This window comes from Cervus canadensis, chromosome 11 (assembly GCF_019320065.1).
Source record: "Cervus canadensis isolate Bull #8, Minnesota chromosome 11, ASM1932006v1, whole genome shotgun sequence".
Classification (NCBI taxonomy): domain Eukaryota; kingdom Metazoa; phylum Chordata; class Mammalia; order Artiodactyla; family Cervidae; genus Cervus; species Cervus canadensis.
The window spans coordinates 12,186,589-12,214,158 of record NC_057396.1 but is presented as its reverse complement, the minus strand read 5'-3'; the positions used below and the strand labels follow the sequence as shown (position 1 = coordinate 12,214,158).

The 27,570-nt window shown below is 38.5% G+C and overlaps 1 protein-coding gene across 3 annotated transcripts in view; it reads right to left on the bottom strand.

Annotated features, from left to right (window-relative positions):
* Positions 1-26,667, bottom strand: part of MTMR2 (myotubularin related protein 2) — a 105,677-nt gene extending 79,010 nt beyond the window's left edge. The window contains exons 1-2 of one of the 3 annotated variants that reach the window (XM_043482338.1): positions 26,307-26,662; positions 17,640-17,710 (exon numbers count right to left, since the gene is read on the bottom strand). Coding sequence is in view for 1 of the 3 variants with exons in the window: in XM_043482337.1 (XP_043338272.1) it covers positions 26,307-26,386 (80 nt within the window). In the remaining 2 variants the exon portion in view is untranslated. Of the gene's footprint in view, positions 1-17,639; positions 17,711-26,306 lie in introns of all 3 variants that reach the window. The other 2 variants (XM_043482339.1, XM_043482337.1) reach the window with 2 other exon arrangements.
* Positions 26,668-27,570: the final 903 nt, after the last annotated feature.

Below are 27,570 nucleotides of genomic sequence, written 5' to 3'. Positions count from 1 at the left end.
CTCTATGAAGTCCCTAAAATGGCTCCTTAATGTATTTATTAATGATCTTTTTTTTAAAAAAAGGTCTTTTCTCATTTCTGATATAATAAATTCAGCTCTCCTCACTACCATATTCTTTTGGTTATTTCATATCTAAGCTAAATTTCATCAATACTGCTGAGCACTTATTATATGCAAGTTACTACTATTCTAGGAGTTACTAAGTATTAATACAGAGAAAAATAACAGGGTTGCTACCCCTAGTGAATTTCAGTCCAAAGTACTTACTACACAACACAATATAGAATACAAAACACAAATGAGAGAGAAAGAACTTAAGGATCAGGACTAAGGTTTTGAAAAGGTTCTAAGAAAGAAGTAACATGTGAAGTTTGAACCTTCTTTGGCATTGCCTTTCTTTGGGATTGGAAAGAAAAATGACGTTTTCCAGTCCTATGTCCACTGCTGAGTTTTCCAAATTTGCTGGCATATTGAGTACAGCACTTTCACAGCATCATCTTCTAGGATTTGAAATAGCTCAACTGGAATTCCATCACCTCCACTAGCTTTGTTTGTAGTGATGCTTCCTAAGGCCCATTTGACTTCACATTCCAGGATGTCTGGCTCTAGGTGAGTGATCACATCATTGTGATTATCTGGGTCATGAAGATCTTTTTTGTACAGTTCTTCTGTGTATTCTTGCCACCTCTTCTTAGTATCTTCTGTTTCTGTTAGGTCCATACAATTTCTGTCCTTTATTAAGCCCATCTTTGCATGAAATGTTCCCTTGGTATCTCTAATCTTCTTGAAGACACCTCTAGTCTTTCCCATTCTATGGTTTCCTCTATTTCTTTCCATTGATCACTGAGGAAGGTTTTTTTTATCTCTCCTTGCTATTCTTTGAAACTCTGCATTCAGATGAGTATATCTTACCTTTTCTCCTTTGCCTTCAGCTTCTCTTCTTTTCTCAGCTATTTGTAAGACCTCCTCAGACAACTGTTTTGGCTTTTTGCATTTCTTTTTCATGGGGAAGTTCTTGATCACTGCCTCCTGTATAGAGTCACAAACCTCTGTCCATAGTTCTTCAGGCACTCTGTCTATCAGATCTAACCCCCTGAATCTATTTCTCACTTCCACTGTATAATCATAAAGGATTTGATTTAGGTCATACCTGAATGGCCTAGTGGTTTTCTCTACTTTCTTCAATTTAAGTCTGAATTTGGCAATAAGGAATTGACGATCAGAGCCACAGTCAGCTCCCGGTCTTGTTTTTGCTGACTGTATAGAACTTCTTCATCTTTGGCTACAAAGAATATAATCAATCTGATTTCGGTGTTGACCATCTGGTGATGTCCATGTGTAGAGTCTTCTCTTGTGTTGTTGGAAGAGGGTGTTTGCTATGACCAGTGCATTCTCTTGGCAAAATTCTGTAAGTCTTTGTCCTTCTTCATTTTGTACCCCAAGGCCAAATTTGCCTGTTACTCCAGGTAGCTCTATGCTTCCTACTTTTGCATTACAATCCCCTATGATGAAAAGGATATCTCCTTTGGGTGACAGTTCTAGAAGGTCTTCACAGAACCACTCAATTTCAGCTTCTTCAGCATTACTGGTTGGTACATAGACTTGGATTACTGTGATACTGAAAGGTTTGCCTTGGAAATGAACAGAGATCATTCTGTCGTTTTTGAGACTGCATCCAAGAACTGCATTTTGGATTCCTTCGTTGACTATGAGGCTACTCCATTTCTTCCAAGGGATTCTTGCCTGCAGTTGTAGATATAATGATCATCTGAGTTAAATTCACCCATTCCAGTCCATTTGAGTTCACTGATTCCTAAAATGTCAATGTTCACTCTTGCCATCTCCTGTTTGACCACTTCTAATTTATTTTGATTCCCGGACCTAACATTCCAGGTTCCTATGCATTATTGCTCTTTACAGCATCAGACCTCACTTCCATCACCAGTCACATCCACAACTGGGCAATGTTTTTGCTTTGGCTCCGTCACTTCATTCTTTCTGGAGTTATTTCTCCATTCTTCTCCAGTAGCACATTGAGCACCTAGCGACCTGGGGAGTTCATCTTTAAGTACACTCATCTCACAAGCTAGCAAAGTAATGCTCAAAGTTGTCCAAGCGAGGCTTCAACAGTATGTGAACTGTGAACCTCCAGATGTTCAAGCTGGATTTAAAAAGGCAGAGGAACCAGAGATTAAATTGTCAACATCTGCTGGATCATAGAACAAGCAAGAGACTTCCAGAAAAACATCTACTTCTGCCTATTGATTACGCCAAAGCCTTTGATGGTGTAGATCACAACAAACTGTGGAAAATTCCACAAGAGATGGGAATACCAGACCACCTGACCTGCTTCCTGAGCAATCCGTATGCAGGTCAGGAAGCAACAGTTAGAAGTGGACATGGAACAACAGACTGGTTCCAAATAGGAAAAGGAGTACGTCAAGGCTGTATATTGTCACCCTGCTTATTTAACTTATATGCAGAGTACATCATGAGAAATGCGGGGCTACATGAAGCACAACATGGAATCAAGATTGCAGGGAGAAATATCAATAACCTCAGATATGCAGACGACACCACTCTTACGGCAGAAAGTGAAGAGGAACTAAAGGGCCCCTTGATGAAAGTGAAAAAGGAGAGTGAAAAAGCTGACTTAAAACTCAACATTCAAAAAATGAAGACCATGGCACCGGGTCCCATCACTTCATAGCAAATACATGGGGAAACGATGGAAACAGTGACAGACTTTATTTTCTTGGACTCCAAAATCACTACAGATGGTGACTGCAGCCATGAAATTAAAAGATGCTTGCTCCCTGGAAGAAAAGCTGTGACCAACCAAGATGACATATTAAAAAGCAGAGACATTACTTCCCCGACAATGGTCCATCTAGTCAAAGCTATAATTTTTCCAGCAGTCATGTATGGATGTCAGAGTTGGACTATAAAGAAAGCTGAACCCTGAAGAATTTATGCTTTTGAACTGTGGTGCTGGAGAACACTCTTGAGAAGCCCTTGGACTGCAAGGCGATAAAACCAGTCAATCCTAAAGGAAATCAGTCTTGAATATTCATTGGAAGGACTGATGCTGAAGCTGAAACTCCAATACTTTGGCCACCTGATGCGAAGAGCTGACTCACTGGAAAAGACCCTGATGCTGGGAAAGATGGAAGGCAAGAGGAAAAGGGGACTGACAGAGGATGAGATGGTTGGATTGCATTGCTGACTCAATGCACTTGAGTTTGAGTAAACTCCGGGAGTTGGTGATGGACAGGGAAGCCTGGCATGCTACAGTCCATGGGGTCGCAAAGAGTCGGACATGACTTGGCCGACTGAACAAGAAGAAGACATTCAATATGGTCTCAAAAATTTCACTAAATAAACAACACGAAAAAAAAGAGAAAGAATTAGGAAATTCAGGACATTATAAGGCCTCTGTTAGAGGCAGACCACTTTGGTTGAAGCATGGGATAATTATAAGCTCAATCAGATATACGGCAGAAAAGGTAAGTTTTTATTAGACTGTACAAGTCATAAAAAATAACCTGATATCTAGATGATTCTGAAAGAGAGGAGAAGACACTGAAAACTCTCTGTGCTTGAGGAAAATCATTTTAATAGTGGGTCAAGGAATGGACAATAAGAGCAGGAAAACCTATCTGGAAACTATTAGGAGACCTCCTCAAGGTAGAGGTATTAAGGGCCTAAAGTAGCAGAGAAAGGAAATAGGAGTGGATGCAAAGGACACTGGAGACAGAATCAACAGAACTCAACAACTGACTTGACATGATGAGAGAGGGAGAGAAAAGGGTCAAAATATGATCCAAGTATTGCTGATGGAGAAACCAGTGTGCCTATTAGACAAAGGAAAGTAGCTAACAAGGTTCTTCCTGGAATTAAGACTGAGGTGGCATCAAGGCAGCAGAGGACCAAGGTTTTACATGTTACTTGGTCATGAACCTGTTCATTCATTCATTCAGGCAACTTTGACTTACACTACATTTTTCTAGGCCATTATGTTTCCCATTCTTCCAGACAACTAGTTCATATGGTTTTTTCTTTCCCAATCCTCTATTGCCCTCTCCATCTTCAATTTCAGTAAGTGACCTAGATTCCCATTTCATTGAAAAATATAGAAGGAATAAAAACTGATCTTTCACAGGCTCCCTCAACTACAACATCTTTGCGTCTGTGTACATGTCCTCTGCCTTTCCTTCTCTTACTGCAGGGAAAGCATCCATAATTCCATCTAAAGCCAGCTCCTCCACTGAACTATTATCTCCCCTCATCTTTGCAAGAAAATCTCTCCAGCAATTTTCCCTCTGGTTCTTGCATCAGAAAAACTTTCCTCTCCTCTCAGTCATTCCAGTCAACATAGAAACATGCTATTATTTCTCTTAACTTAACCCCTACTGATACCAGTTCGCTTCTCTGTGCTTCCTTTTGGCAAAACTCCTAGAAACAGAAGTCTATTCACCGCTTTCACCTCCTCACCTCCCACTCTCTCTGAACCCGCTTCCAACGGGCCCACAAAAACGCTTTCATCGGGCCAGCCGGAACCCCACGTGCTAAACTCAGCTGTCAACGCCCCGTGCCCGGCTGTGAGCGGCATCTGACAGAGCTCCGTCCTTCGTCAGACGCTCTATCCTCGGCTCCCCAACACTGCATGCTTACGGCTGCCTCAGAAGCCCCTTCTCCTCTCAAGTCTCCTCTAGTGATTCCTTTTCACTCTGAGCCTCCTAACGCTGAATTCCACCTGAACTCTGTCCTTCACACTCTTACCTTCTCTATGCACACCTCCCCTCCTTAGTCTCATCCAGTCTCACAACTTGAGTATCTCTAAGATGATGAGCCCAAATTTAAACACTATCATACACTTCTCTCTTGAATTCCAGATTCCAATGACGAATTTGCTTAATACCTTCAGGTGAACATCTAATATGCCCCAAATCAAATTCCTGCTCTTCTTCCTGATACCAGCTCTAACATCTTAGTAAACAGTAATTCTATCCTTCTCTGGGTATCCCAGGTTGCACAATGGTAAAGAATCTGCCTGTCAATGCAGGAGACACAGGAGACACAGACTCGATCCCTGGGTCAGGAAGATCCCCTGGGGAAGGAAATGGCAACCCACTCCAGTATTCTTGCCTGGGTAATTCCACGGACAGAGGAGCCTGGCGGGCTGCAGTCCATGGGGTCACAAAGAGTCGGACACAATTGAGCACGTCCTTCTACACTTTCTTGAGCTAAAAACTCTAGAGTGAATTTCTGACTTTTCTCCTATACTACATGTTCAGTCCATCCGGAAACTTGCCTGGCTGCCCCCTCCAAACAAGTCTCTTTACTCTTCTGGCTACTACTATCATCTGCCTTCTGGATGATTCCAACTGCCTACAAACCAGTCTCCCTGCTTCTGCATCCTAGTCTGATCTCAACACAGCAGTCAGATTAATCATTCTGAAACATTTGACACGGTAACCCCTCTGCAAAAAAACCCCCACTACCTTCCCTCAGCACTCAGATAAGAGCCATGAAGTCCTTAAAATCCCCCCAAAGCCTTCCACAATCGCCCCTCTGCTGCTCTGCACTACTGCAACAGCGGGGCCCTCAGATTTACTCAAACACACCAGGCAAGGTCCCACCTCAAGTTCTTAATATTTTCTGTTTATCTATAACTCTCTTCTAAATATTCCACTTCTTCCTTTTTCCAGCCTTTCTACTCAAATGTGGCCTGCGTAGTGAGACCTTCCCTGGCCATTCCATTTAAAATTGTGAACAACTCCAAACCCACCCACTCATTTTCTACTCCTTCTCCCAGCTTTATTTTTCCAAATCTGATACACGTCTTGTTTTACTTATTTTCTGTTTTCTCCATTTAGTTAATACTCGCTGAGTACTTGCTTACCATATGCCAGGAAGAGTTCAAATACTGGTAGAGATTAAATGAAATAATGCATGTAAAAAGTTTAGCATATTACCTGACAGAAACACCAAAACAATGTAAAATATTATTTTTATCTAATGGAGACTGGAACAGCATGCCTCGTACTATCGTCAGAGAACTCCAGTTTTAACAGAATGAGGTTAAACACAGGGCTGGAGAATTAAGAAAAATGACACTCTCAGCGATTTGATCCTTAAAGAAACAAGGAGCTAAATTATCCATAATCGGATAGTCTCTGCCAGAGAATATTTAATACAATTTATTTAAAACATGACAAGAAAGCAAAAATAACTTCTGGAAAAGAAAGTTTCATATTTCCCTTCTAGCAATCCATTCCAATTATTAAATCACTGTTGGAAACATAAGATCCTTTCTGCTTTCATCACAAAAGCTGTGTACTATTTCATTTCATGACCAAAAAAGGATATCTACCATTATGTGTTTAATAGTGGATTACTATAAGTAACCATACTGATAAGCATCTTCACACAATGAAGCATGGGACATCTTGGCAGATGCTGACACATAACTAATCTCTCATTCTAACTGGGACATGTAAGTTTAAGCTACAAGGAGAGAAAGGAAAATCAGGTCTCATAAGTCATGGAAAGTCATTTAGCCCCTCAGAGCCTCAAGTTCATACTGCAACAGGGATAAAAATACTCGCTCTTCTTATCTTACTAGATGGTTACAAAGACCAAGTGAAAATAATGTGAAAATACTATCTAAGCATTAAAATTATTTTATATATAAACACCATTACTGGGGGTGCCGGGGGAGGACCAGCATTCAACAACTGATAATGTATTAAAGTGAAGTTACTGTTAAAATGTTTCAGATATATATGGGGCTATCAAAGAAACTAGGCATCAGGAACTTTCTAGACTAACACCATTCATTCCTCTCAGATTATTCCCTTGAATATACACCCGCTCACCACATTCATCTTTGCTTCACAGCTAATTCTTACAGTTTTTTGCTAGTGTTTTCAAGCAACCTTATGTTTTCTAGTTAGGGAAAAAGCTCAAACTCAATAAATGCTTGCTTATCAAGAAAACTTCAAAAATAAAAATCAGGCTCTTTAGAGATTAGCATTTACAACATATCTATTATATTTAAAATGACAGTAATAGAATATTAAGCCAGATTGATTTATACTAAAAAAAATTTAAAGGGATAACTGATTTATAGGAAAAGACATTAAATAAATATTTGAGATGATCAAACCTATCATTACAAACAATAAACTGTTAATCGTTCAGTCGTGTCCGACTCTTTGCAATCCCATGGACTGCAGCCTGCCAGGCTCCTCTGTCCACGGAATATTCCAGGCAAGAATACTTAAGAGGGCTGTCATTCCCTTCTCCAGGGGATCTTCCCAACCCAGGGATCAAACTCGAGTCTCCTGCATTGCAGGCAGGTTCTTTACCACCTGAGCCACTAGGAAAAACCGTCAAACAATAAAAGACCTGTGGGAAAGTCACCACATGTCCAAAAAAAAAATCACGTCATCTTATTTTTGACAAAATCCAGATTGAGTAGAATCGGTCACACAAATGAGAAGATGACATATAGAGTCACAGGCTCATGGCCCAAATACTTTTTTTTTTAATGACCAATTAGTGTCATTATAGTTTCACTGAGTGATTTCAAAAAGATTAAAAGAACTGTAGTTGTTGCTGTTCAAATTAAATTATAGTCATTCCACAGTATCTGCTTTCATCACTAAATGCCACCTCCCCCCATAACAAAAAAGATTTCTCCAAATGTAAGCACACATGAGAAATGCAATTATGTTTCCAGACTTAGCAATCATTCTCCACTATCCATATTCCCTTTAATTGACAGGCTACCAAAGGGTCATTTCCTATATCCAGTGCCTCTTCTTTGGAGTGATCTCCAAAATGGTTCAGGAAGTGTTGAGAAAGTGAGGGCTTTGTGAATGATGACATTCAATGACATTCAATGAACTCAATTCAGTGATGACATTCAAGTCATAAGGAAGACTTGAGGGGTGGAGCTGCTATACAAGATGGTATCAAAGTTCAAATCTGAGATCCTGTGACTCAGAGCATGCAAATCTTAGACATAAAATTCTAAGACTGCAAATAAAGAGCTATGGTTCTAACTATTGGAAAAATTTGCTAAGCTGGACTTTACCATTTTTTAATATTCCTTTCAGCTCCTGATAGCCAAAATGCCCCTGACTATCCCCTCCTAAACATGCACATGTACACATACATACAAATAAACTATTGTCCCATATGAAAACGTGATTCAATGACTTCGCTGTCAGTATGAAAATGTGATTCAAAGACTTTGTCGTCAGTATTACTTCTTAGCTATTTTGCATAAACTTTCCCTATAAGAAGGCTGCCACACAGCAGCAGCATCATACAATTTTATTCATCTTCAATTAGCATATGCATTTTTCTGCCCAAACCTTCAATCAGGATCATTAAGAAATAATATCAAATTATAATTATTCTTTACCTATAAATCCTTTAATGGAGGTACCAAAAACCACCAAAGAGGTTCAAATATCTAAGCCATAAATAAATAGAACATTCCCTGCATAACCTGCAAGTAATTAACATGGTTCAAAATAATAGAGAGGTAAGTGTACTTTGGAGCAAAAGCAATCCTAATACCTTAACGGTAGGCAAACAAATTTTGCCCTCAACAGTAGTAATATCTTTACTTAAATAAGTGTGCTATGTCAAAAAAAAAAAAAGGCATATATAAAACACATTTTAGAAATAAAGTTGTTATAGAGAGAATATTTTCTCAAAAGCTATAAAGCTGATTAAAATATAACTAGCACTGTGGAATACTCTTGTTAATAATACTAATTATTCTATATATTTATTCATATGTAGACTGCTTTTCTCAAGAGGCTAAAAAAAAAAACTCAGAATAAAACTGCCATTATATGCTTATACTCTAAATTCTAATTCATTATATTACCCTTTGGAAGAGTAGTTAAAGATTACATGAACACACAAACAATTTACATTCACAAATGTGCTTATCCAAATTTGCAAAGCCATGGCCCTCGTAAATGGGAAACCACTTTCAGCAGAATTCCCCTCTTTAACCCATTTTTCATTCTACTCTAAACTATATTATTCTATTTATTCCTAACTTAAAGGAATCAAGTCAGTATTATTTTAATGTTAATGTCTGGCTCCGCAAAATAACCAAATGAACATATATACATACCCATGAAAAAATAGAACTTAGGTATATAGACAGTAACAGAGGCAAGAAAGCAAGGGAATTCCAGAAAAAAATCTGCTTCACAGATTACGCTAAAGCCTTTGACTGGGTGGATCACAACAAACTGTGGAAATTCTTAAAGAGATGGAAAATTCTTAAATACCAGACCACCTTACCTGCCTCCTGAGAAATTTGTATGCAGGTCAAGAAGCAACAGTTAGAACTGGACATGGAAAAACAGGTTGGTTCAAAATTGGGAAAGGAGTACATCAAGGCTGTATACTGTCACCCAGCTTATTTAATTTCTATGCCAAGTACATCATGTGAAATGCCAGGCTGGATGAATCACAAGCTGGAATCAAGATTGCTGGGAGAAATATCAACAACCTCAGATATGCAGATAAACCACTCTAATGGCAGAAAGTGAAGAGGAACTAAAAAGCCTCTTGATGAGGGTGAAAGAGGGGAGTGAAAAAGCTGGCTTAAACTCAACAGTTGAAAAACTGAGATCATGGAATCCGGTCTCATCACATCTTAGTGATGAGTGATGACTTAAAGTGTAAGGAAGATGCTAGATATCTAAGTATTTCATAACAATACAGTGTGGAAATGAAGGGGTATAAAAGATGCAACAGAAACACAGCAGAGAATACAAATGGCAAATAGAAGGGGGGAAAGTGGAAGCAGTGATAGACTTTATTTTCTTGAGCTCCAAAATCACTGCAGACAATGACTGCAGCCATGAAATTAAGAGACACTTGCTCCCTGGAAGGAAAGTTATGAAAAACCTAGTTAGTGTATTAAAAAGCAGAGACATCACTTTGCCAACAAAGGTCCATCTGGTCAAAGCTATAGTTTTTCCAGGAGTCATGTACAGATGTGAGAGTTGGACCATACAGAAGCTGAGTGCTGAAAAACTGATGCCTTCAAACTGTGACGCTGAAGAAGACTCTTGAGAGTCCCTTGGACAGCAAGGAGATCAAACCAGTCAATCCTAGAGGAAATCAACCCTGAATATTCATTGAAGGACTTATGCTGAACCTGAAACTCCAATACTTTGGCCAGATGATGTGAAGAGCTGACTCAGTGAAAAAGCCCCTGATGCTGGGAAAGACTGAAGGTAAAAGGAGAAGGAGCAGCAGAGGATGAGACGGTTGGATGGTATCAGCAACTCAATGGCCATGAGTTTGAGCAAACTCCGGGAGACAGTGAAAGACAGGAAGCCTGGCCTGCTGCAGTCAACAGGGTTGCAAAGAGTTGGACAGGACTTGGCGACTGAGCAACAACAGAGAAGCAGAACACAGGACAGCACCAGTCAGACTATTTTTCAGTAGTCCTGTCACTATCGCAGCCAGAGTGACACAGTTTTCTTTCCACCGCAAGATCAAAACAGAAATCCCATCATCTGACTCTTAGTCATTCCCACACATTCACTAGTCTGCTGTTATTATAACAGAATGTCTTTTTCCCTTGCTACACTATTCCTAACAGCAGTGTTCCACCCTTTTGGTCTCAAAAGCTCAAAGTGTAACATTTAGGTGAACAGTTATACAAATTAACTACTGGTAGGCAGGCAGAAGTTACTTTTTATATGCTTTTCAAAATAGTATCACTAAATAAGATAAGGCACTCTCCACTTTTCAATTCTTTGTTTCAATCAGATTTTAAGTTATACTTATTCCTGAAAGTTATAATTATTCCTGAGAATTAATCAGGCTAAAAGCTTGCTACTTAGGACAGTTATATCTAAACAAATGAATTTGGGTACCTACACAGAAGTATTTCTTACCTCATACTACTGAACTTACAAGCATCCCTGATAATGCTGCAAAAGCAGAAAACTGTCTCCAGATACTTGTTCCTGTTCAGTTGCTAGTAGGGGTAACTTATCACGTCCAAATATTCCCATGCCTCAAAGTACCCCTCAGTTTCCTTGCCAGGACGGAGACTCAGAATCTCTCCCTCCACTAAAGGACTCTGGTCTTCACTCTCTCCCTCGCCCTTCGGGGAGCAGGAACTGCCTCAAGTCGCCTGTTTCATACCCTCCCCTCTGACAGTTACTGACATCACCCATGCATCAGGGACTAGGGATGGTGTTGAAAACAGATTCATTTTCTTCAAGGGACTTCAGAGTACAAGGAAGATGCTGGATATCTAAGTATTTCATAAGAGAACAGTGTGGAAATGAAGGGATATAAAGGATGCAGCAGAAACACAGCAGAGATTACAAAGCACAGAGCACAGATGCGGCGTCAGAAGCACTCAGGAGCGGCAGCTCGCCAAGACTTGGTTTCACCACTTAGCAGATAATAATTCAGGCAAGTTACTTAGTCCAACGTCTTTCTTTATAAAATAAGGTAATGATACCTTATTAAGACTGTAATAAGGATAAAAAACACATGACCTGTAGAAAGTTATTAGTGCTAAACTCTTAACTGGTAGAAAGTGTTCAACCAATGGCATTGTAAAAATACAAGAGTACCCTAGTCAGAAGGGAAAATAGGATAAAATAAAAAATAAAGGTCTCCTTTCAAGTAACTCACTAATTAAATTAAAATGAAGCAAAGCCCTTGGCGGTAAAAGTACTTTCCACTCAGATGTGCAATGTAAAATGTCCTCATTTGACTAAGATAACTAAATGTATAAACTTTTAAGCTTAAAATAAAAAAGTTTTAGTTAATGGATGAATCACTTAATTCTAAGTACAAACATCAAGGGGAAAAAATTTTAATATATATAAATATGTACATGTTACACACATGCATACATGTATCCTGTGTAACTTCTGACAGATTCAAACATTAGACTGGCCCAAATAAAACCAATTCCATCATCAGCATTTTTCAGTGTAACTATCAGCAATGTACCGACCCTCTTGACTCGGCTGGTCTGCTGGGCTCTTAATGGAATTAATTAACATCACTTTATTGTCAACCACACCAACACTTGGTGGTATTTCACAATAACAAACAGAAAAATAAAACTCAAGCATCAGAAGATGCCAAAAATAGATTTATACTCCTCTTAGTTCTCCTGATTTAATAATTCAAAATCCAGTAAAAAATATTTCTATTATAGCAAAAGTGAGAAAGTGTGTCTGCAAATTAGGGGTGCAGATAAATATGCCCGCACTTTACACTCCTAACTCAAGTGACTGGAAACAATTCACCTATCTTTTCACATATCCTAGTCAACTAATGCCTCCCAAGGATCTGAGAAAGCTTGCATTTCTTTTATTTCCAGTCACTATTGACCATAGTCATTACAATAAGATTTAAATCACTTGCCTTATATAAACCGCTTCACTCCTACAGCCAATTTAATTTTTCTTCAGTATTCCATGGGAAGAAAAGGTTCTTTTCAAATAAGTATTCTCCTGTAAGTAATGTCCTGAGCACATACATAGCATGTTTGTCCAAGTACATTAAAGAATGTAATCTACATTCTGACTGTGAACAGGCTTTTCTAGAAATGCAAATTCTGCTGTCAATACTTACACAATAGACTACAGTACATAAGCACTGTTCATGCTCTATTCATCATTCTGTTGAAAGTTTTATTAAAAATAAATAAAAGGCCTGCAGTGTGTATAAAGCACTTGGGATACAAAAGACCTATTGTCAGAATATTTGTAGGATCTCCAAAATAGAAAAACAACTCCCCAAACAATTTAATTACAAATTATAGTAATTATTTTTTTTAATGGTACACCAGAAACCTGAATTTTTTTTCTACTTAACCAACCCATAGTATAAAAGAGGTGGCACAGTGAACTTATCATGGCATCTGATTAACAAAGATGAGACTACATTTCGTATTCTTCAGAGAAACAAAGGGGATTTGAGTTCTGAGACAGCTGGTGCAAGTTGACATCTGGAAAATCTCTAAGTCCTAAGGTACATGCCAACCTTGGCTATAGTTAAATTTTTATTATTTTAGTTTCAGGTCTATCAACTACATTTTCCTAACTAAAAGGTAGGACTTATTATTTGGTAATGCAACAGAAAGTATGAAAAACCAGGTTGCAAAAAAAAAGTTTACATACATCTTTTTTTCTACAGAGTACCGTTTCTTCAAAGATCTTATCTGGAAATATAAATAAATAGGTGAAAGCCAAAGTATTCTAGCCAAAACAAATATTCCCACGGGGGATGGGGTAAGAACTGGAGAGCAGGAGGGACCACGAGTTCCAACACCCTCAACAACTCCTTTTTAAAAGAGTTTCTCAGAACCCCTTCAAAAATCCTGATTCAAACTCTGATGAGTCGAAATTAAAACTCACATGGTTTCATACAAAGCCTAGAGAGGAAAAGTTATGTATAGATCAGTTTAGCTGAGAAAGATTACTAGAAAGCTGGTAAGACTATCAGAGCTCAAAGCACACTACACAGATATTGTGTTTCCTTTTAGAAACAAACAGTTCCATCCAAATTGAAGTATCAGGGCGGAAACACTTCAAAGAGGAAGAGTTGACCTATTCTGTAAATGCTTGCTCAACACTTTTACCCGAACAAGTACAGAAAATACATGGGGAATTCACGCACTGACAAATAACCTTGCATGTAATTTTCTCATTCCATCATGCAAATATGAATTCATTATTAAAACTCTGAAGTCATGCATCCATTCTTCAAGCTATCTAGACAGACATTTTTGCTTTTCCAAATCAGAGAAAAACAAATTATTACTATTAATTGGTCACAGCCCCATCAACCTGAGATACAAGTTTTCTGCAAAAACTTCAGTAATATAAGTGAAGCTGACATAGGTGTTTTGTTTCATTCTGCAGTCACTGAAACATTTCGTAGGAAAATAAGACCATTCACTGTCTCTTTCTCTTCCTAGCCTGGAATGGTTACATTAAAAAATCTACTGTACTGGCATCATTCAGGGATTTATCCTCCCTTAATTTTGAACACTATTCACTATTTACCAGATTAAGCTGGTTGCTTTTTCTTGCTTGTTTTTGCCTTTTTCCCTCTAGCTATATAATGAAGATGAGAAAAACATCTCTCTTTTAAAATATTTTTAAAGTAATAATACTTAACATCAGCACAGCCCTTCACAAATGTCAAAGAGCTCTCATACATATTCTCCTTCATACTTATTACCAACTCCGGAACTAGACTGTCCGGTACTAAACTATGATTCCCCCACCCTGTTGTGACCTCGAGGGAGTTACTAAACTCCCTGTGCTTCAGTTTCCTCATCTATAGTGATAATTCTCATACTTCACAGGACTGTTATGAGAATTCAATGACTACGCATAAAATACTTAAAACAGTGCCTATGGTACACACTACATAAGCATTAGCTATTTTTTTTAAATTACTGTCATCAAAATAAATCACCATATTCAGGTCTCACAACAATTCTATAAAGACAGCAAGTATCATTTTACCCTTTTTCCAGGTAAAGGAATCAGGCTCAGAGAAATCAAGCCAAGTTACAGTTAAGAAGCAGAATCCAAACTAAAAATACTCAGGTCTAAGAAAGTACCAAGACTTTTCACTACATTAGTTTGTACATATTATGCAGCACAATTTTTTGGCTTACACAGTTCAACATACTTCTAAAGACTATAATTACTACTCTTTTAAACATTTAAACACTCAAATAATTCTAGGCGGCACACACTGATAACCGTGCTAAGAATATACCTTTTATTCAAAATAAACCTTCATCTCTTGCTAAGCATTTTAAGAGTAGCAAAAGTGAGTCAGACTTCCAAAGAAAATAATTAGACTGGCTGGACAAGGTAAACCTATCATTAATTTTCCAATATTTAGAGTTTATTTTTAAAAACAAAACGTATACCCCATGAACTTGAACACTTGCATACTATGATTTATGTAGGGCAGGGAAACAGCATGCATTTAGAGTCAAAGTTCAAGTTCTAGTTGAATCTCTTGTAAGCAGGGACAATGGACAGTCATTCACTCCTCTGAGCCTGAAGTTACTCATCTGTCCAATAAGAACCTCCTCACAAGAGATAATGTAGGCCAAACACTTTTCTAACTATAAAAACTAGACCAAAATGTGTTAACATTACATCAGTTACTTTGATTATGTTGGGGAACACTACTGAACATTCATCACTCACCATTTTTTTTCCCCAAAGAAAACTGCTGATAGAAGTCTTGCAATATAGAAATATCATTCTGAGTATTTTGTGTAATTGTATAAGGTGACAATCTGGATTGGACTACCACAGGGAAAGAGAAATTTCACTGGTAACCCACAAAGTATCTATTCTAGTACCATGTACTTCAAGGAGACATAGTAAAATCTGAACAGAAGAAATAAGAGAATAGATCATGTCACAAGCATCTGCGTATTTTTCTTTTTGATTTTAAATAGTAAATGTTTTTAATTTAATCATAAAGAAACTAAGTGCACACATTATCACCAGAGCAGTAACCATAATACATTACATTTGTGTGATACTTTTACAGTGTTTAAAGCATTTCATACATATCATTATAGAAATACAGTATTACTGTTTGCTCACATGTGTATTTTAATATTTATAAAAATTCCACTCTTAGGCAAGTCCCTTAACTTCAGTGTCTCAACGTTGACACACAAAAAAGGAAGGATTTATACTGCATAGTAGATAAGACTCCTTTTTAGAACTACCATACATACAATTATAAGTCTTTGATTACAAAAAGAGTAAAAAAAGTATTTAATGAGAGGAAATTTTAAATTACAAAAATACAACTTATTAGAAATGAGTATGTGATTTTAAATGTCCCTTTTTAAAAATCTTACAGTTAAAATATGTTCCAAAATATCTGGAAAATTGAGTTAACAGCATTTTATAGTTAAACTTTGTAGTTAATTTGAGAATCACAGAATATTTCAAAGAAAACTGCATAAATACATTTACTAATGTAAGGTTAAAATTCAGTAATTATCAATATACCATATACAATATAAAATACAACACTAAAATTAATTCACACATAGTTCCAAAAATACTTTAGAATATTTTCATACTCAGAGATACTGTGAATTTATGAACTGTAACAGTGGAGTATCATACATACAGATGACTTCAATTATTTAAGGTCTCTGGCTTAGTATATAAAGTATCAACTTCTGTACAAAGAAAATAAAACCACTCCTAATAGTATCTTATAGAATCCAAAGGAAAAAAAAAGAAAATTTTAACAGCAACCTGTTTATACTATTTATCAAGCACCTACTATTAGCTACCGTCATTCAAAAATGAAATCAGATCCTTCCTTTTCAGAAGCATAAAATTTAAAGACCAAGTAGAGATAGTGCCACAGGTGCAGGGGAGAGAGGGGTTACTCTTTCTGGACTGGACTACCAGGGGCTTTTTCCCACCCAATGATTTCAAAATCAGAACCAGTCATCCATCTGACTGAAGATGAAGAAACAAATATCATGTTCTTCAGTTATTTTTTTAGTTACTTTTTTCAGGAACAATGATGAACTGCTTATGATTACACACACACGTGCACACTAAAATGGTCTGGCCTAACTGAAATCATGCCATGACTTGAAGTCTAGAAGCAGGAGTCAGGAGATCACTTCTGGCACTAAATATCTCTGTGACTTTGGAGAAAACACCACCAAACCATTCTTGGCCTTCAAACACTTACGGTGTCTTTGGGTTAAGTTACTAAACTTCTCTAGGTCTATTCCCTCAACTACAAACTTGCACAGTTGTACTAGAATCCAAAAATATCTGGATTAGTGGTTCTCACTTTAAGGAGAGATTCCTGGGCCCACTCCCCAGAATTCAGAATGTCTAGTTCGGAACCTAGGAAACTAAATGCTCATCAAGCAAGTGACTGAAATGTGCAAGTGGGCCTCAGGCACACTTGAAAAATTAACTAGCTGATCTCTAACGCCCTAACTGTATAAAAAGATGACATTACTCATTTCAGCACCAAGGTCTTATTCAGGAATTCTGGATCAAGCTCAATGTGCAGGACATTATCTATGTTAAGCAAATATTTATAGAGAGTAAGAAAGGAAGGAAGGGAGCGGGTAAAGACAGAAGGGAAGGAAGGGAGAGGCTAGCTAGCTTACTGGTCAGATTTTTGCCTAAGAAATACAGAACAATAGTAAAATTAAAACTGCATAAAACATACATCAGTAGCTGGAAAGTGAAGACCTCAGTCTCCACACACATACCATTTTAAATACAAAATCAGCCCTTGTCAAAGTGCAAAGTCTAGGAAGGAAAAAGCAAAAAATAGTATATGGAAGCCAAAAGCATTTTAAAGGGAAATTACTGATGACTAAAACTTGGTGACTATTTTCCCCAGGTAGAAGAGAACAGAATTTAGGGACTAGGACTTGGATTTGGGACTAAAGTTTGAAGTTACTGGTTACTCATACACATAAATTTCATTTGGGATAATATATGAACTGCAGAAATATTGTCAGCAATGTTAACTTTCGTCCATTTTTTCTTTCCATTTTCCCATTCACTTACATTATAATTTTTGAGATGTTTTATCTTCACTTCTGATGATCTTCAAATGTCAATGGCTCTTAACACATTAACTGTAAACAAACACAAAGGAACTTAAGGGAATTCAGATATTTAAGGAAGCCTACAGTAAAACAGTGTAAAATACTCTGTACAGCCTACAGGGGAAGGGCGGGCAGAAAGAGGTTTTGGCATCATGTTTACTCACTTTATTAATTTATCTGCTATTCAAAATGTAAAACTGTTCTTCTAACTGAAAGTGATACTACCCTCTTACTATTCAGGCAAAGAAAAAAAATTATCCTATTTTCCGTTGGAAGAAAAAAACATTCAAAACTAGAGAAAATTCTCTCCAAAGATTGAAATTCTGAACTTAATATACTGTGCACCTCATCGTTCTGCTCAGCAGAAAGTGCAACTGGTCAAGGAAACTCACCTCCCAGTCAAGACACCCACCCGACCTGCCCGGGACGGCCCTCACCGCTGAGCCAAGTTCTGCCCTGCAGCTGGGGCACCAGACCGCCAGGCATGGTGCGTTCATTTCAGCACTGAGCCCTGAAGTGAAACAGAACTTGGGCCCAGACGTCAAACTGCTCTCCCGAATCTGCAGTTTCCTCACCTGTAAAACGGGAATAATACTACTGCTTCTTTTATACAATTAGGAGAAAATGCATATAAGGAATTTTAGCACTATACCAAGCACACAGTAAGCACTCAATAAATGTTAAGTGCTTTTATTTACAATATTATTGTGACTACTGATATTACTACGATCATTTACTATGACAACTTTCACTTGAAAAGCAGAGTTTATCTCAGGTGTTCATATTTTTAAGTACTGCCTTTGGTTATAACAGAAGAATATTATCCAGTACCAGTAACAGAGGACATTTATATTATGTAAAATTTTATTCTTGACTTTTGCTGGATGTCCTGGCTCAACTCAAGAAAACTAAGGCTCATAATTACTAGCCCATCATGAGTCAGTTATTACACCTTTGGCTAACACACAACCTCCTAACAAAGTCTTACTTGAACAACTACCCACTTGCTAGTTTCAGTATTGCCAATGCTGTTAGAAAGAAGATGGATATGTCTGTTACTCATGCCTATCAAATTCCTTGAGCACAATGAATCACAGGAGTCTCCCAGAAGAGACTCCTCTGCCCTCCTCCATTAATCCCCAATGACTAAACTCCTTATGTTTGACATTACATGCGTAAAATATTAATATTTAAGTTTGGTAACAAAAATGCATGAAACACTGAGTGCTCTGAATTTTCCATCAAACTTTTAGGTTGAAGATACAAAAATAAACAAATGATATTGGCAAAAGCATTCATAAATTAACATGGCCCTCAACAGCCCACTTTCCTTTCCTTACGAAGACCAAACCTCAACTGAAATGAGAGAAAATACCTCAGTATAACCTGATGCAGCATCCTGGGAGGATGTAACACACATGGACACATGGCCTCAAAATGAATGCCAAAGTGCAGAGAATGCCAAAGTGCAGAAGTGCAGGCCACCGTGCTCAGACCAGCGCCACTTCACCCAACAATTCCTTGAGCTTCGCAAATGAAATAGCAGAGCTGGTCACTCTTCATGCAATTTCTATTTGCTTTTCACTCAGTGCCACGGGAATTAATAAATGCATCCTTTTCACTGTATGGTCCCAGATTAAGATTATAAAAATCTATCCTAAGATAATACACACACAAAAAAGTAAAAAGCTTAACAACTCAAAAGTTTAGAGGGCTCCAAGATACAGTTCTCATTTTTGGTTTGCTACAACATATCATATCTCTCTTGCCAGGCATTTTCCATTAGGATCACTGCAGGCAAACCTAAGAATGTCTCTGGCATAATTAAGTGTTGCACACTTAATTTTTCCTTGCTTTAAAAAAAATATTTTCCTTGCTTTAAGATGATTTAGCTGTATACATGGGAGAAGCTACTGCCTGTCTTCAATACCTATTCTCTCTTATTCCTTAGAAACACACTTCCAATATTTGATTTAGAATAAGGCCTCCCAGAAGAAACTACATAATCTAGCCTCCACTGTAGCTAGGTATGGTATGGGACCATGATCTGACCAACTGGATGTAAACTTAAAAGGCGGTAAGTGACTTTGAAAAATGTATCCTTTAAATAGAGGCAACATGTCTTTCTTCTTCCTGTCCTTTTTGACTCATGAGGATCAGTGGTTAAAGAACTGCAACAGTAATTTTGGCTCTCATGGTAAGACTGGAATGTAAGATACAGTAAGTTAGAAAGAGTCTGTCTCCTGGATACTTTATATCCACTGTATCAGATCTGTATTAACTATTCCTGGGTTTTTATGTAGGGCAAAAATAACACAAAACTATCTTTGTTTTATGCCAAGGTTACTTTGGATTTTCTGTTATACTTTGCTAAACCTAAACTTTAAAAAAAATACAAGAAGAAGAAGAAAGAAGAGTTTTCCAAGTAAGTGTATTTAGGTTTTTTGAAGTGTATAGGTTGGAACATTTAAAAATTTTTATTATGTAGCATCTGCCCTTATTTAACCTAGACTAAGAATTACTTAAACAGCCCAAGAGTTAATCACACCCAGTAAAGTCTTTTAAAGAAGGAAAATTCATCAGCAATGACTGCCACGGTACTAAGGTACTTGGCCAGGAGAATTACAAAACTTGCTCCTAAGTGGTCTACGGTGATGACAACACTGGTACATACACAGAAACACATTAAGAGGGACACCCACAGTTAGTTCTGTGTAACAAAGCTACAGGAAAGGGAATTGAGGTTACTGGGGTTATTATTTTCATTAAAAGGGCATCTTCCCTGTCCCTTTAATTATAATAACCTTATATCAATCTTTTCATTTTATACAGTTCCATTTTTAACCTGACTTCCTGTGTAAAGCAAGCTTATAAAATCACTCCCTATGCAGACTATCACCTCTCAATAGCTTTAATCCTATCCATTGATTTAACTAAATCATATACAGTAGGCCAAGACAAAGCAAGTTCTTTACCAACTCAAAACTAACTTCCTTTAGAAAGAAAATACTCTATACTAATCTAGAGAATTTCCTGAATCACATGCAACCTTTGTCCCTGGTGAGTTTGAATACAATAGCATTAACTGGAAGCTTTCCAAAATAAACTCACTGCTTTCTGAACATCTGTATCTGGGTTATTTCCTTCCCTTGGACATAATCCTTTATTGGTTCAGGTGATAGCCTTCTGGAATTCTTTTTAATAGTTTTAAAAATTGTATGTTACCACTAATGCATCTCACCCAAGGACCTATTTTTATAAGCCCCAAAACATATATTCTTGTTTTGGTATTCTTTCTTGTGGCTAAGAAAGAAAAGCTCTCAGGAAATTTCCTAAAAGCCATATATAATAAATCCACAAGAGATGGACTTTTACCTTTCATTATTTCAGTTAACATTTTTACAAAAGTGCTCTCAAGTAATAGGCTTGAAGTTACCAAGCAACCATCAGTAAAAGACCCAAAACAGTGGTTCTCAAACTTCAGCATGCATCAAGATCACCTGGCCGTCCTGCTAAAATACAAACACTGGTCTCCACCCCCAAAGCTTTGGATTCAGCTACATCTGAGGTAGGGCCAGGAAACCTGTATTTGAACAAATTCCTAAAGGATGCTGATGTTACTGTCTTGGAACTAGTGAGCTAAATTAATAGAAGACTGATGATGACAGAGTAAGCAAGTAAAAATCATACACAGGACCCAGTTTCAGCTTTAGTATTAACCCAAACACTTGTGATCAATAAGTAATCTCTTTACATGTTCTTCCAGAAAAATATACACAAGTACTGATTAGCTCACAGTAATACTGGATCTTATCTAATAGAACTTTAAGGTTCTTTTAGGGTCCTATTACAATGAAACTCAAAATAAGTAATTTTTAGGCTGTCAAAATGTTCAACGTCTGATGCAAGGTGTTAATAATAAGGCCAAGGTTGGAGATACAATCTATTAGCTTCACTTTGTTCTGTAGCTATAGTCCACTAACCCAGCCAGCTGCCTCAGAAGTCATGCCAAGAGTCAAAAGGAGAATTGGTAAGAATGTATCATTGGATACAAATCCATCACCACTACTGAAAAAAACAACCTGAAAGGATACTTCCTACTGGCATCACTTCTAAGTGACCTTGGGGCTGAAACCAGAAATGAGACCTTCCAGTGAAATGTAGTTTAGAAATCTTAAAAATTCCTACTTCTTCCGGCTATGTGTGTCTGCGTACAAGCATGCTAAGTTGCTTGAGTTGTATCCGACTTTTGGCAACCGTATGGGCCTGTAGGTGGCCAGGCTCCTCTGTCCATGGGATTCCCCAAGCAAGAATACTGGAGTGGGTTGCTATGCCCTCCTCCAGGGGATCTTCCTGACCCAGGCATCGAACCTGCGGCTCCTGAGGCTCCTGCATTGCCAGCAGATTATTTACTGCTGAGCCACCAAGGAAGCCCCTTCAAGCTATAAGTATCATCAAAATTCATAGAAACAAAAATCCACGATCTGCTGTTTTCAAATGATGATAATTTTAAGGAAGACATGCAATTCAAAAATGTAATTAGCTGGAGCTACTTTTTTGATTATATTATGTGCACCTCCTCTTTGATTGTTTTAATCTAAGTTAAATGTAAATATAAGATGCTCATAAATGCTAATGAATTTATATGCTAGAAATCAACTGATAACCAAAAATAATCTGAGACAAGTGGTGCCCAGAGAAATTAGAAAAAGAGGATATATCGGATGAAAGAAACACATTAAATAAAATAACTGACAAACTAAATTCGAGAGAAAGAGACTGAAGTAATGAAGACAGATGGAAAATCCAGTAGGCTAAGGAAACAATGTGAAGACAAAGGAGTGGGCACAGAAAAGATAACGCAGACAATAAAAACGCCCAGGGTGTCAAGAGGCTTCACGCAAGGGCACCGTCAGCTTGAACCTGAAGTCGTGACTTCACAGGCCACATTTCACTTTGGAAAACCTTTTAATTCTTTGAGTAGAAACAACAAATAAGGCAAGTGTTGAACATTCAGTCAACAGTTCTTTATTCAATCATTCGCTGGGTGCCTCTTTAGCACTCGATGTAGTAGCATGATTGTGCACGGTAAAAAATAATCAAAGAAACCCACTTAAGCAGAGCATTCTCTAAGTGTACAAACTGAAAGATGGAAAAAAACAGAGTAAGAAGGCAGATGAGGACCAATATAGTATTAAATTCTGCTGTATGACTTCTACAATTCTGAAGCTCAGGTCTACCCTAGCTACCATATCCAGCCCACAGTCTTGTTTTATCAATAGTCCTACCACAAAAATCAGAGCAAGACCAACTGGAATACAGTCAGATAATCAGTGTGCTGAAATGAATGTGTTCACAACTCTCTCTGTGTGGGGCAGGACATGTGTGATGAACCGACAAGAGCAGGATATACAAGAGCTGCTGAACAGTTCACTCAAGCAAGCAATACCAAGCAGGACTCACCGAAAGAAAATTAGCTTAAGCATGCAAGATGACATAATTCCTAATCAGCTATAGCTGATAGAAACTACTATCTGAATATCATATTAAGAATGAAATTGCTCTTCTGTGAACAAAGATATCAGGCTTATCATGGCCTAGAAGGCAAAGCTAGAAGCAATAGCAATTCTGAGCTGACTACAGATTTATAGATATACATAGACTGTGGATATATAGATATTAAAACTCAACATATATTTAGTGTGAACTACAGGTCCCACAAGAGCCAATCACTCAACCTAAATGGAGGGTGTCATTTTCCAAAAAACAATGGGCAACCACATGGGTTACAGTTTATATTTTTCCTACTTCCCAGAAGAGTATAAAACATTTTACAAATTAACACATTTAAACATAATATTTAAGCTGGCTCCATCTAATAGTAGGAGTATTTGAAGGAATTAAAGATGAATATATTACCAACTTCAGTAATAAATTTGACTGGAGACTTTTTGCCAAATTGAAGATGCAGCTACATAATTTCCACTTTGAAACAAACAGAAAGCATAAGCAAAAATTTCCTTGAAACTAAACTCAGCAGAAATTTGGTAATCTACTGTGCAAATCACAATCTGTAATACACTGAATAGAATTATTAACTATTATTTTGCAGGAGATATCAAAGTAATTTCACAAGGCAATTTTCCTAACTGAAAATTAGAAAATGATAATTTTCTAACTGTATAAAATGAAAGCAGAACAACAATTTAAGAATGAGATTTCTGCAAAAGATTGAGGTAATACAGTTGGAACACCAGTATTTCACTTAATCATAGGATAACAAAAGTAATAAACTTAATCTGGGTAGTTAGGTAACATTGCTGTTGTAACCATAGTTGTCCACCCTCCCTCTGTATTAGAATCACCTGTGATTGACTGTTACTCTAAATTAAGTTTAAAATTAAGCTTTCTAACGAGTGTCTACAATCCAGCTATCTAATAATGTTGATTAAAGAGTGCCACAAATAGGTGTAATGATTCACAAAATAAAAGATATGAAAGAATTTAGCAGGATGAATTCTATAGACTATCAATAAATGTTATTTTTCTACTCTTCCAGAGAACAGGAATGAAATCCGGCATTTTCCTGTGAAAGTAGAGCCATACTTATAGTTTTGTCTGGAGAGGATGAAGACAACAAACTCCAGTAAAAATTCAACGAATTCTTGTCTTTCCCATATTCATATGTAACCTAATGTTTCATTAAGAAGTTAAAACATATACATATAAACTTTGAAGTTGTTGGGCTTTTTCTTTTAGTAAATAAATGTGCTTAATTGGCAAAACTAACCTAGTTGTGTGATATAAACGTTTAGTGTAATTTCAAAAATTCAAAACAAAGGTTATTATCATTAAGATACAGAACTGACAGATTTTGAAAGCTTAAAGGGACCTTACAGATGTTCTAGATAAACTCTCCCTTCCCCCGCCTTATTTCAAAATATGAGAAAATTGCAGACTGGAGAGGTTAAACGAGACAGGCCAAATGACTAACTGAGCCTAGGACTAAAGAGCCTGAGCCTCCTGACATCCAGCACTTTTCTTTCTAACAAGACTATGCTGCCTCCTGCGGTTCCAAACCCTCCCGTGGATGAGATTACTTCAGTTGTCTCATTTGTTTTCTTTACATTCTATCCTGAGCCATAGTTGTCATTTGTAACTTTCCCATAAAATTATAATTTTCCAAACTGTTTTCTGAATGATTTTACAGCTGAGTGTAAATCCCCCAGCCTTCTAAATTTCATGGCAGGCAGATTCTTTACCTTCCGAGGCACCAGGGAAGACCTAAATTTCAGAGCAATAAACCTAAAAAACACCTGAAACAAATGCACACGAGTGGTACATAATCAAATGCAAAATCACTCTCCAGCATAGTTCAATCTACAATTCAAAAAAAAATTTATTAAGCACCTCTGACAGGCAGGGTCTCTGTTAAACGATGGTGATATGAAAACCAATACGATATGATCCTTGTCCTCAAGTAGCTTATAGTCTAGTAGAGAAGACAATTAAACCAAACTGTGCTTGTTAAAAACACTATAAAATGGGTGGGCAGGTGGCTATAAATACATTTAGGAAGAGAATCTAATAAAGAAAGGTGGGATCAGGTAATGATTGACTTCCCAATGAGGTCCTGAAGAGTAACAGGGAAAACAACGTCAGTATCACCCGTATTTAGCAGAGTCCAAAAAGAATTAAAAGAGAGCAACGCCAATTTATTCACGGGGGAAAAAATGAAACATGTGCTCGTTTACAGCGGTTTAGTATCTAATAACTAATGATAACTAGACTTTTTCAAAAGAAAAGAACCTGATTTCAACGTAGCAGTATAACAATACAGGTCTTCCATTATTTCTTAAAATAAAATTTAAATTACTATTTTAAAACAAAAGGAAAAAACTGCCTTTGAAACACGTCAAGTTAACAGTCACGACAACTGTGTGAAAAGCTGCATAGTAAAATCCTCCTCAAAATTCCAGGGTAAAAAAATCCCAGCTGATACAAGATGGAAACCTGGAGAACCGGTAGCCCAGGACGGACGAAAACTACCCCTCATTACTCAGGAATAACAACGTTCAGCTGGAAGATTCACGGTGGGGGTACTCTTGCTTACATTTTAAGGCAAAGCTGGGGGGAGGGCGAAGATCAGAATGCAAGGAAACCGTAAAAGAGGTAAGTGAAGTGACGGGAAAGAGCGGAAAAGGTGGGCAAGAACCCAAAAACCGAAGACTGAAAGACGGATGGAAAAAAGACAGGAGAACGGTGTCAGAAAAGAGTCGTCCAGAGAAAGGGAGGAGATGGGGGGAGGGGACAGAGTCGGGGAAGGGCTGTCCAAAAAATGAATTAAGAGGGAAATGAGAGATCAGAGGATGCAGTGGGCCGAGGCGTCCTCAGCCGCGGATAAAAACGCCAGAATACAAAAGGTAAGGCCGATGAAGAACCGCAGAGTTTTAACCTCCTCTTTCCCAGCCTCTAACCCGCAGAGAGGAAGGAAGAAGTTGTTCCCAGCCTGAGGGAAGGAATTCCGGCGCAGCTTCCCAGTCCCGGAGCCCGCGAGGTGGGGCGCCGTCCAGCGGGTCCCGGGCCCCTCTTCATCCCCCTCGGACGCTCGGCGGGCCGCGGTTACCTGGACAGGGAGTCCACGCTGGGCGGCCGTGCTACTGCTGGCTGGGAGCCAAGGCTCTCGCAACTCGAGCTCTTCTCCATGGCGCGGCGCGGGGGCAGCGGGAGGAAAAGCCTGCGGCGACCGCCACGGCTGCCCGGCGGGAGGAGCTGAGGGTGGGGTGCGACGGGCAGGGTCCGAGCTCAGGCCCGCGCCGGCCCGGCAGGGAGACCGGAAGCGGCCATGTTCCCCCAGCCTGCACCGCGCGGGCGCTGCCGGGAGCCGGGGGCGCCGCCCGCCCTCGCGCGCCTCGCACGCCGCCACCCCGCGCGGCCGCCGGGGCCGGGGAGCGCGTGACGGCGCCTGAGGCCCGAGGCTCCTCTGAGGCCCGCGGGAGCCGGGGCTGCAGGAGGAGGGGCGGTTTTAAAAATCATCAAGGAAGCAGCGAGTACTACGGACGAGGGTCTGAAGAAAGAAACAAGGACCTTAACGACGGGGACGATTGTGACGGAAATGTGGGGGTCGGGGGAGAGGACAGAATAATAAAGGATGTGGGCAGACCGTAGGATGAGAGGCGTGGGGGGATGAGGAAGGGAGGACCTGAACCCAGGTTCGCGTAAAGGATGAGACTGTGACAGGTGAGATGGCGAAATACTCATCAGGTCGAGGGCTGAAAATGATTAAGTAATTGCTCATTAAATCATAATTAAAGCTTACTTTAAAGTTAGTGGATTCAAATCCTGCCTCTCTCAGTTATTTGCAGTGTAACCCAAGGCATGGAACATTAACTTTTTTATCTGTGAAACAGGAAACCAGCTTCACAGATTAGATGAGTTAATACATCTTAAACATTTAAAACAATCCTTCATACATAGAAAGCCTTCAAGTGTAAGTAGTATTACTACCCTCTCCATAAGGGTGGTTAGGATGAAATGGACTAGTGTGTACAAGCAGTTTCTAGCACAGTTTCAAACATGATAGCTACAGGAGAGGAGGGGGTTGAGAACAAGTGTGATTGGTATGGTAAGGGTAGGAGGGAATGTATAAACCAGGTAGGAAAAAAATTGACTGCTCATCATTCTGTTTCCCTTGCACCCCTGGCCCACCTTTATAGAAAGGGCACTACAAAGAAATAAAAGCTGTAACTATCAGTCCTGCTGTAGCTTGGATTAAACTCTGTGGTTTTGAAGTGTGTGAAGGGGAAAAACCACTTTGGCATTAATCCATTGTCCACACAAAAAGGTACGAAAGAGGAATTGGCCAGGGAACTGTTAAATGTGCAAAAGAT